This window comes from Gobio gobio, assembly GCF_949357685.1.
Source record: "Gobio gobio genome assembly, chromosome: 17".
Taxonomy (NCBI): domain Eukaryota; kingdom Metazoa; phylum Chordata; class Actinopteri; order Cypriniformes; family Gobionidae; genus Gobio; species Gobio gobio.
In genome coordinates, this window is record NC_137110.1 from 8,546,128 (window position 1) to 8,558,310 (window position 12,183).

At 37.2% G+C, this 12,183-nt stretch overlaps 1 protein-coding gene across 2 annotated transcripts in view; it reads left to right on the top strand.

Moving 5' to 3' along the window:
* The window catches only part of st7l (suppression of tumorigenicity 7 like), a 35,607-nt gene extending 24,015 nt beyond the window's left edge, over positions 1-11,592 (top strand). For both annotated transcript variants that reach the window (XM_079840257.1, XM_079840258.1), the window contains exons 12-15: positions 2,556-2,706; positions 2,933-3,025; positions 4,247-4,386; positions 10,489-11,592. In XM_079840257.1, the coding sequence (XP_079696383.1) occupies positions 2,556-2,706; positions 2,933-3,025; positions 4,247-4,386; positions 10,489-10,584 (480 nt within the window). In that variant the 3' untranslated portion in view covers positions 10,585-11,592. The remainder of the gene's footprint in view (positions 1-2,555; positions 2,707-2,932; positions 3,026-4,246; positions 4,387-10,488) is intronic.
* The last annotated feature ends 591 nt before the right edge of the window (positions 11,593-12,183 follow it).

Below are 12,183 nucleotides of genomic sequence, written 5' to 3' on the forward strand. Positions count from 1 at the left end.
CCCAGACGTGCTGTATCAGACTACACAAAGTGCACCTGTTTGAGATGTGCAGCAAAAAACACACATACACACACACATACACCTGGTCTTTCATATGCCAAATCTGGCCCTACGGCAAAAAAGACGCTCCATAATGAGTAAAGAGGTGTTGAATGTCAGTAGTATTTGTGTGTATTAGTCTGTCCTGGAGTTATACCTAAAGATGTGGTCGAACTTGTAGAATTTGGGCGATGCAGAAATATTTTCCACTGTTACATAAGCAATAATGTACAAGAGACTGTGACTACAACAAAAATGGTCGTTCATATCTTTTTTTATGTAGTAACGGTTTCATAAAAGCAAAAAGGCACTTAATGACATGCTAAATGTCACAATCTTTTGTACTTTATTGCTTGTCAGTGTTTTTTGAACGTTTACGTTTTGCTAAAATATAAAAACAGCCATATAGTGATCTTTATGATATCATACTTAATATCTCACACAATATAAAGACATTGTTGTTTCCTAAATTCACTGTCATTGTACCGAAGCCAAAGAAAATATTATCTAGGGAAAATATGAACTTTTTATGGAGTTGAAGTTGAAAATGTTGGGGTCGGTAAGATTTTTAAATGGTTTTGAACAAAGTCTCTGATGCTCACTAAGGCTGCATTTATTTGATGATAACAAATTCTGAAATATATTTTATAATATAATATTTTAAAATATAATTTATTCCTGTGATGCAAAGCTGAATTTTCAGCATCATTCCTCCAGTCTTCAGTGTCACATGATCCTTCAGGAATCATTCTAATAGGCTGATTTGCTACTGAAGAAACGTCTTATTATTATTATTATTATTATCAATGTTTAAAACATTTGTGCTGCTTAATATGTTTGTGGAAATTCACATTTTTGTTAGGATTCTTTGATGAGTAGAAAGTTCAAAAGAACAGCAGTTATACGATATTAACATGATAGAAGTCTTATGTCACTTGTGATACATTTAATGTGACCTTGCTTAATAAAAGTATTAATTTCTTTCGAAATAAAAAATTTGCATCTCAAACTTTTGAACAGTAGTGTGTTTCTCACTACTACAATGGGCAAAAGTGGTGCTAATAAGTATTTATTTAAAAAAATAGGCAGTATAATTTGTTAAAAGCATTACATTATTGTTAAACCCATATCTTAATTTAACACATTAACTGACAGCCCAGAAATGTGCAACATATAATGCATGATGTCATCTGTCACTGGACACCTGCACCTCACCTTTGCATGGCGTCTCCAAGACCACTGTAGTGTGATGTCATTGCTCAGGGTCCATACGGTCAAATGAAAAGAGATATGAGACAGACCGAGACAGAGGCTTATGGGAGTTCAGCAGGGGCTTAAGAGGAACATCCACATAAAAGAGACCCATCACTGACACTTGATCCGCCATAAAAGACAGTGTTTGTGTGCGGGCATGTTGCGTAGGACAGCTGCCTGTCGAATGTCAGCACGATCATAAAGCTAAATTACCCATGTCTACAAAGCACATGTTTGTGTACATTCTGACACATTCACTGCAGTGATTGTTACAGAAAGATATTTTTGGATATGTGTTCGAAATTCACAATGTGCGCTTGACACCTTTGTAGAGGGAATCAGTCTTATTGAGCTGTAATGTACAATAATCACAGACTGGGGCATTTGGGAAGGTTATCCTTTGGATAATACCATTTAATCCTGCTGTATTGCCCTCTACAACGTTCACCCTGGGGCCCGGAGCCGGGGACTGACTGCTCTCACACACATTCAGACTCTTTATAAGTATAAAAGCTCTCATATGTATGGGTGAAAGTCTGGGTCACATTTCATTTCACCCCAAGATCAAGAGGGAATATATATATATATATATATATATATATATATATATATATATATATATATATATATATATATATATATATATATATATATATATATATATATATATATATATATATATATATATATATATATATATATATATATATATATATATATATATATATATTATACATATATATATATATATATATATATATATATATATATATATATATATATATATATATTATACATATATATATATATATATATATATATATTATACATATATATATATATATATATATATATATATATTATACATATATATATATATATATATATATTATACATATATATATATATATATATTATACATATATACATATATACATACAGTGTGTGTATATTTATATATTGCAGTAAGAAAATAAAGCATAATTGTACATTTTTTAAATAACCATTAATACTTTTTTTGTCATTGTAATATTAGTCATTATTTTCCTCTATAGATTGTATTTATTTCAATATGTTACCATTTCAATAATATAATATTAAAAATAATTGTTTATATAGTAAATAATATCTTTTTGGTTGTTGATGTTCATTTCACTAATGAGAGTGGCTTTTTGCTTCATGGTAATGGGAATTGGGGTGAATATGTTTTATTGTCCTTTCCTTTCAAAATGTAAATAAAAGTGTTTTGTGTGTCGTTGCAGTATTTATTAGAGATGAAGAGTCTGATTTTGCCACCTGAGCATATTTTGAAGAGAGGAGACAGTGAGGCAGTGGCATACGCTTTCTTTCACCTGCAGCACTGGAAACGGGCAGAGGGGGCGCTCAACCTGCTACACTGTACCTGGGAAGGCAGTACGTACAGTACACGTGTTTTCTTTTTTACACCATCAAACTTGTGTATAATAGATGCTTACCATACTCATTTACCATGAAAAGGACATGGTATTTCAAGGTTCTTAAAATAATGGCATGGTATTATCATTATCTGAAAACCCCTGGTACTTTATATGAAGCTGTTTACTGTAAAACAAAATGTAAATGATCTCACCTGATGTCAGTCAACTTTTGACTCTTGTAGCTTTCCGGATTATTCCATACCCTCTGGAGAAGGGTCATCTCTTCTATCCTTACCCAGGATGCACAGAGACAGCAGACAGAGAGCTTCTGCCTTGTAAGTATGCACTTTGTTTTGATCTATCGTTATATACAAATACTAACTGTTACAAGCTTAGCTTGTTAAAGGGTTAGTTCACCCAAAAATGAAAATTGTCATTAATTACTCACCCATGCCGTTCCAAACCTGTAAGACTTTCGTTCATCTTTGCAACGCGAATTAATATATTTTTGTATTAAATCTGAGAGCTTTCTGTCCCTCCGTTGATGGCTATGCAATTGACACTTTGACGATTCAAAAAGTTCATAAAGAGATCGTAAAACGAATCCATATGAATTGAGTGGGTTAGTCCAAAATTTCTGAAGAGACACAATCGCTTTATATGATGAACCGGTTGAATTTAGGCTTTTATTCACATATAATTATTCATCAGCGAACATATAAACAGAAGCTCTACCGAACCTGCATGATGCATGAGTTTGAACCTCGTTGGTTCTTGCAGAAGCTCAAACGGGATGCGTAACACGAGAATGAAACTCCATTGGGTCTCACACGTCAAGCGAACATATGCTTAAAGGGATAGTTCACCCAAAAATGAAAATTCTGTCATCATTTACTCACCCTCAACACAAAATAAGATATTTTGAAGAATGTTTGTAACCAAGCAGAGAGAGCAACCATTGACTACCATAGTATTTTTTTCCCTACTATGGTAGTCAATGGTTGCTCTATCTGCTTGGTTACAAACATTCTTCAAAATATCTTCTTTTGTGTTCAGCAGAACAAAGAAACTCATACAGGTTTGAAACAACTTGAGGGTGAGTTAATTTTCATTTTTGGGTGAACTATCCCTTTAAGCTTCCATTTACCACAACTGATGTGTGAGTTGATGAATGTTTATGTGTGAATAAAAGCCTAAATTCAATCTGTTCATCATATAAAGTGATCGTGTCTCTTCAGAAAATTTGGACTAAACCGCTCAATTCATATGGATTAATTTTACGATCTCTTTATGAATTTTTTGAAGCATCTAAGTGTTAGTTGCATATCTGTCAATGAAGGGACAGAAAGCTCTCAGATTTCATCAAAAAAATATTAATTTATGTTCCAAAGATGAACGAAAGTCTTATGGGAATGAATTGAGGGGGAGTAATTAATGACAGAATTTTTCATTTTTGGTAAATTATCACTTTAAAATTCAAGTGATAATTATTAACTATAATAGGAAAAAAGGTATTTGTTTTTAAGGATGTGCATTTTTCTGCCTTTTTCTTCCAGCATTTCACGAGGTCTCAGTGTACCCAAAGAAGGAGCTTCCTTTCTTCATCCTCTTCACAGCGGGCCTTTGCTCCTTCTGTGCCATGTTGGCCATGCTCACACACCAGTTTCCAGAGCTCATGGGGGTCTTCGTCAAAGCCGTGAGTATCTGCACGCCTCACCAAACCCAAAAGGGTTTTTTTGTTTTGTTTTTTGGCTTTTCTCTCATCCCTCTTTGCCCTTATTATTATTATTATTTTTTTTGTTTAGAAGAGAAAGACACAATCACTGAACTTCCAAGATAAACATTTCATTGTGTTGCAATATAAGAATGAAGTCTCTGTCAATAGCACTCTAGACGGTATAAACTACGGCTCTTATGAGACCAATAACTATCTGTGATGTTCTATTAAAGGAACAAAATAGGCTGTGCATTAAATTAAACACCCTAGCAATAGCCTACAATATATTAAGCCATGTTTATACTCGCTGTGTCCGCACAAATGCAAAGGTGCGTGCAGCAAAAACGTGTCATCGCGGTTTTCATGCTGGTTGAGCGCACAAGACCCCCTTTCGAGTGCCGGTGTGCTGTCATTTTTTGTAACTTTGCATGTCACTCCACTTCCGAAGATCCATGAGGCGACTGGGCGAGCAGGTTTGTCTGTACCGGCACTCGAATCTCACCCACATTTTTTTAGGAAAATATAAAGGTCCATGTTTAATAAAAAAAATTATGAAATGAGATATGTTTAATGTAATTAGAAAATATTCCTAACTAAATTGTTTAATTTATTTTAAACAAGGCTTTAGCTTTGTGGCAGCAAGATTTGCATGGCCATCCCCAAAAAAACCCTCTAAAATTGGATTTACAAGTAGAAAAAATTATAATATTTATTATATATACTACCACTACTACTACAACTAATTATAGTAATAATTTTAAATCCTAATAAAAATTAACTATGTACTATAATACTTTTTTCTGTAACTGTAAGTTTTACCCAATAATATTTGTGTATAATATGCGTGTGTGTGTACACAGGAGTTGGGCAATGAAACGGAAACGCCTGGTTTTAGACCACAATCATTTGTTTGTATGGAGCAGGGCCTTCTTTTGTGGCCAATACAGCATCAATTCGCCTTGGGACATTTGGCATTGGCACGAGTGACCAAAAGTTTTGGCTATAGCAACCATGACTATTGACTTTATGGAGCTCCTGACGAACAGTTTTGGTGGAAACAGTAGAGTCGAGGTGCGCATTTAACTCTGCAGTGAGTTGGGCAGCTGTGGTTTTATGCTTTTTGGATACAATCCAGGTTAGTACCTGGACATCCCTTTCAGACAGCTTCCTCTTAGTTCATCAAGTTCATCCTACATGGTGGTATGCCGACATTACTAGCTCTCGATACACCACAAAGACTTCCTGTCCTGGTCACAGATGAGCCAGCTAAACACGCACCAACAATTTGTCCTCCTTTGTCTCCCATTATGTTATATTTTCTGTACAGTTTTGTTATTGCTCTGCTAAGTCAACCTTCACACTCTGCTCTCACTGATGGAATGTGAAATCAGTGAAGATTGGCCATGAGACCGCACATATATATGAGTGAAACCTCCAACACTAATATTGGCCAGTGTTTCAGTTTCATTGTCCAACCCTTATATATGCACAATACTACAACCAACGATTCTCAGTATCAAGCAAGACAATGAGGTAGGGTGGAAAATTGATAAATTAAGGAGCAGAAGTACAGACATGCAGGCCTTTAAATTGGTTGTATGCAAGTCCTTCCAATGGCCAGGATGCACATTTCGTGGCGGTGCTTTCTTCTCTTATCATCTGTGTAATTAATAGCGACCGATTGATTTCAGAACATACTTGAGTTTTTGTACTAGACGGCACGGAAGGCCTTACCTCCGAGATGCATTCAAAGTCGCTCTAGTTTCCGTTATACTCCCTCATTTGCCCGCACGCACACACACACACACACACACACACACACACACATATGCTGCTTTGTTCCCAGTCCACTACAAACATCTTGTTCTCCTTGGGGAACATTGCCCTAATTTGTAATTGCAATAAATTCCTGAATGTGAGGACATGCAGCCTCAATAGCCTTTATCTTTTTATCAACCTCGTTTGTCATCTTACAACACATATTTACGTTAGCTCTATCTATTTCCTGGATCTGCGTTAAAATGGATGATACCTCTCCAGCCTCCACTCTGCCCAGTTTTCCTCCCTCTCCGACATGCGGCCCTGGGCTTCCTTTCCCATATTCCGTCATAAACATCTGTTCATCCGTGAAATGTATCGCTTCATAAACACATTAGGGGCTTGTTTATGGTGGATAGAACTGTGGAGGTTTCAGTGTTTTTCAAAGCAAAAACTTAACAGCCTTAAAGTTGGTTGCCATCCAGAGATTTTTTTTCCCTCCTCTTGTTTGTGTCTGTCAGGACCTCCATGTAGTATCCCAGAGGGATAAAGTCTATCATACTTATGTCTAGCACTTCAGGCACTTTAAAGGCATCTTTCTGACAGCTTGTGGCTCAGACACTCGAATAGTCCACGAATGAGGGCGACAACACAAGAGATGCGTGCATGCGCTTGCAAAAGCACTACTTCTTTAGTTTCAGGTTTGTACAGGTGTTTCTCGTGGACCTCATGTCAACATCATTTCACATCGGCCATGATCATACTTCAGTTTAGGGCTAAAATTCATAGCAACGTAATTTCACAAAACAGCTGTTTGTAGTAAAACATCAAACTACTGTACAGTCACTACCAGTGACTGAAAATGAAACTTCTCAAATATTTAAATATTTTAAAAGGGCTATATGTAAGAATTTATGTATTAATCGCTTTTTGTATTGCCAAAGCTTGTAACTTAAAAAACGAGACTTCCTAGGTTGTCTATGTATTCATGTAGACTGATTTTAAAGTCCTGATAAAATCGAAATTGAAGTTTTTTGGCTTTTAGTATAAATAGGTTAGCCTTACTGTTATCAATTAGGTAGTGTGCTCCAAAACAATGACAAAATTCACATTTAGAAGATGTAAGCATTCAAAACTTAAGTCTCTCCGCCAATATGGATGATGATTTTGACGACATCACTCTGCACTTCAGCTACTCTTGAGATTTTCTGTCTGAATCTGCGGCTAAAATCTGCCACTTGTTGAATGAATGGCACATAGTCCACTATATACGTAGGACATAGGGAACGATCCAGACAGTGTAAATATGCTTTCCATTGGGGTGAATGAAGTCTGGCGAACACAGTCTGCTCCAGTCCAGAGACACGATAACACAGAGTCGATCATATGTGAGAGTCGACGCAGACCACAAAACGTATTGGAAATGCTATATTTTGAAGCGATATAGAGGAGATTAGGAGGAGAAACACTTAGACATTAGAGGAAAACTGTGGCTTTACCGAGCTCAACGGCTTTGGCTGAGCTGTGATATAAACAATATAAATGGCTTTTTTTTAAAGGGGGAGGAGCTGATCGATATGTCCTGCCCTGTCTTCCCGTTTCAGTGGAAATTACGTCAACACACTGAATAATGCGGCGTGTTTCAAGGCACTAAAGTGGGCTTTTAAGGACTCGGGCCGACAAAAAACATTACGCGCACGCTTATTCAATATTCAAGATAATGCCAAAAGAGCTATTCTGTACCGTAATGTCAATGTGTCATGCAAAGAAAATAAATTAATTCAAATTATAGTCTCACATAGTCAGATCTATAGTCTAAAATATACTTTTATAATCAAAGTATTATAATGGTGTAATTATCCTTTAATCACGTTCAGTCGCATTATGTGTGCACGAGTGCGAGGATGAGCAGTTGCTGGCTGCAGTTCACTTAACGGCCACCGGTGTCGCTAATAACAAATTCACTTAAGTCCCGTTTCCACCGAAATTACCCGGGAACAATTTGTACCAGGAACTTTTTTTACAGGAATGCTACTGTCTGCGTTTCCACTGCGGTCAAGTGTACCGTGAGGACTAGGCAAATTAGTCCAGAGACGTGGGACTGCGCGCAACTGCTCCTCCCAGTCAGCGACGGACAGTAATCATTTTTTGGTGCGATACTGCAACAATAACAAGTGGAGGAGATGCAAGCAGCGCTGCTTTTGCTAGTTATGTATTGGTTTACTAAAGATGTAATAAACAAAACGGCGGAAAAGAGACGAGCACTGATACTAAAGCGTATTCTGAAAGCTAGATTTAAAATAAAACAACGTATGTTATAATCAGCTATTAAGGACATTGACCATGCGATTGCTGAGACAACGCGTGCCATCGGACAGAAAGAGCAAGACTGATATTTACTGAACGCAGAACGAACCTCGCAAGACTTTTAAAAATGCCGGTTGAAATATAATGCTGCGTGAGCTCAACCAATCAGCATGTTCAGCGCCCAAGTCCCACCCCCGAAAGTTCCTGAACTTTAAAAAAATTCTACCTCGCGAGCAGGGCCGTTTGGAGGGGGAAATATTTACCCGGAACTTCATTTAGACCCTGGTTCCTACGGTCGAAACACACCGAGTACCACCCCAAAGTTCCTAGTTCCTGGAGAAATTTCCTGCAGTGGAAACCCGGCTTTATGTACAGTTATAGGTCTGAATATATAAATGTAAAGCTGAATATATACAGATATAGGTCTAAATATACACTCACCTAAAGGATTATTAGGAACACCTGTTAAATTTCTAATTAATGCAATTATCTAATCAACCAATCACATGGCAGTTGCTTCAATGCATTTAGAGGTGTGGTCCTGGTCAAGACAATCTCCTGAACTCCAAACTGAATGTCAGAATGGGAAAGAAAGGTGATTTAAGCAATTTTGAGCGTGGCATGGTTGTTGGTGCCAGACGGGCTGGTCTGAGTATTTCACAATCTGCTCAGTTACTGGGATTTTCACGCACAACCATTTCTAGGGTTTACAAAGAATGGTGTGAAAAGGGAAAAACATCCAGTATGCGGCAGTCCTGTGGGCGAAAATGCCTTGTTGATGCTAGAGGTCAGAGGAGAATTGGCCGACTGATTCAAGCTGATAGAAGAGCAACTTTGACTGAAATAACCCCTCGTTACAACCGAGGTATGCAGCAAAGCATTTGTGAAGCCACAACACGCAGAGCCTTGAGGCGGATGGGCTACAACAGCAGAAGACCCTACCGGGTACCACTCATCTCCACTACAAATAGGAAAAAGAGGCTACAATTTGCACAAGCTCACCAAAATTGGACAGTTGAAGACTGGAAAAATGTTGCCTGGTCTGATGAGTCTCAATTTCTGTTGAGACATTCAGATGGTAGAGTCAGAATTTGGCGTAAACAGAATGAGATCATGCCTTGTTACCACTGTGCAGGCTGGTGGTAGTGGTGTAATGGTGTGGGGGATGTTTTCTTGGCACACTTTAGGCCTCTTAGTGCCAACTGGGCATCGTTTAAATGCCACGGCCTACCTGAGCATTGTTTCTGACCATGTCCATCCCTTTATGACCACCATGTACGCATCCTCTGATGGCTACTTCCAGCAGGATAATGCACCATGTCACAAAGCTCAAATCATTTCAAATTGGTTTCTTGAACATGACAATGAGTTCACTGTACTAAAATGGCCCCCACAGTCACCAGATCTCAACCCATTAGAGCATCTTTGGGATGTGGTGGAACGGGAGCTTCGTGCCCTGGATGTGCATCCCACAAATCTCCATCAACTGCAAGATGCTATCCTATCAATATGGGCCAACATTTCTAAAGAATGCTTTCAGCACCTTGTTGAATCAATGCCACGTAGAATTAAGGCAGTTCTGAAGGCGAAAGGGGGTCAAACACTGTATTAGTATGGTGTTCCTAATAATCCTTTAGGTGAGTGTATAGTTATAAGTCTGAAAATATAGATACAACTGAATATATACATTTAAATCCTGTATATGTACATGTAAATCAGAATATATATTTATAAATCCTGAATATGTAAATGTATATAATGAAGTAATATAATGAATGTATATTTAAATTAGCATTTTCTTTCTTTTATACATGCATTTACTCTTTACTCTTTCTACCCAAAAACGTGCCACTTTTTGGCATTCAGTACATCCATTTGCTTTAGAAATGTAATCTTTTGTTTCTTAAATATCTTGCACAAACTCTTTAAGATGTGCGTGTGGTTATTAGTAAGTTCTTTGTAAATGCTATATCACACGTTTTGACTGTTTTCTCTCCTCTCGTTCTCTCTCTGCAGTTCTTCAGCACCCTCTTTGCACCACTGGGCTTTTTTGCAGACAAGATGGAGAGTTTTATGCCCTCCTGTCTGTGGCATCAACTTGCAAATGTCTGACGTACACCAATTCACACATACATGCACTCAAAAAACACTACTGTACATGTAACATGCGTAAGGTGCCCAATTGTACTGATAATAAAAATGTTTTGGCTCTTTGACACACTTCTCTTTTGCTACAGTGTGTATTGTTGTCTGACTCTGTTGAGTATAACAGAAGTAGTCAATATGAACTTGTTGACTAAACGTCATCTCTCAACCTCTATGCCGTGACTGCCTCTAATCCTGCTTAAATATGGCTGCGGGGCAGGTTGCCACGGTGATATAGTTATGATACAATCACTGAGGAAAGAGACTGGCCTTTTATACCCTGAAGATTCAGCAGTAAATCATGTGTCTGTTTTTAGAAGATCTCGCTACACAAAAGTTCACATCCACAGCATGAGGGTGAGTTGGTCACGCAGATGAAACTGTATGTTCACACAATACTATAATAGCCTTTCTGGTCACACTTTATATTAGGTGTTAATATTGTATTGCACAACCCTTGCTGCTATTGCGGTGGGGTAAAGTTAGCGACAGGTTTAGTGGTATGGTTAGGTTAAGGTGTAAGGGAAGGGCCAACAGTGTAAATATAGATGTAATTACATGCTGGTATTTTTAAGTACAATGTAAAAACATGTATCTACATAGTAGTTAAGGACACCTAATATAAAATGAGACCGTCTTTTTATAGCATAAAGGCTTGATGAGATTGTAATTAAGACATTAGAAAAGACTGTCAGGGATTGTGGTTTTGGTCATAAATGTCAAATGTCAAACATCATTTGATGATGTGCTAATCTACAAATGAGGCAGATCATGGTTAATGAATCTGTCAGGCAAAATATGTTTACACATCTTAATGTCCGGCAGAAAAGACATATCAGGATGTACCACCAAAATATTGAATGTTTTATAAACATTGGTAGGAGATTTAAAAAGACGTGTAACATTGACATTTTTATTTAACATTTCTAACATTCAAGAGTGTTTGTTGAGATAAGTAAAATCTTATTATAATTTAACAATCTTTTGTGCAATAATGATAATTGCATTCCAAAACACTATTTTACTAACGTTTTCTTTCCGTTGTTGTGGTACGTTGAAAGGTAGATTTATTGGCGGGCTTTCAGAAATGACTTTAGGCAAATTCAGTAGGCAAATGTACGGCGCACGCGGGAGGCAGGCATGCGGAAGGCAGGTCAGTATAAAACCCATTAAATAAATACCCTTATATATCTCATTTATACACTTTAGGTGCTGAAATTACCTTATTTTTAACGTAAGAGCGGGTGCGGGGCTGCGAGCTTATGTAACGTGAACAAACTTGAAGGCTTCCGGTTTGAGGCGTGTTTGGCTGTACTAAAACAGTCCATTTTTCTGTTTGATGTTGCAAACTCGTACTTGTCTTAATTATCGTAAACGAAAATAGTTTTATATTTTACTGCACTTTTAAATTCTTCTGTTATTCTAGTTGTTCGTCCATACAGACTATGAGTCACGGTCACCCGTGGTTTTATTATAGTAAAAGTGTATTACCGTGTTTTTTTTTTTTTTGTCTAATTGATTACCATTTATATAACCACAGTTTTACCACAAATACCATGGTTAAAC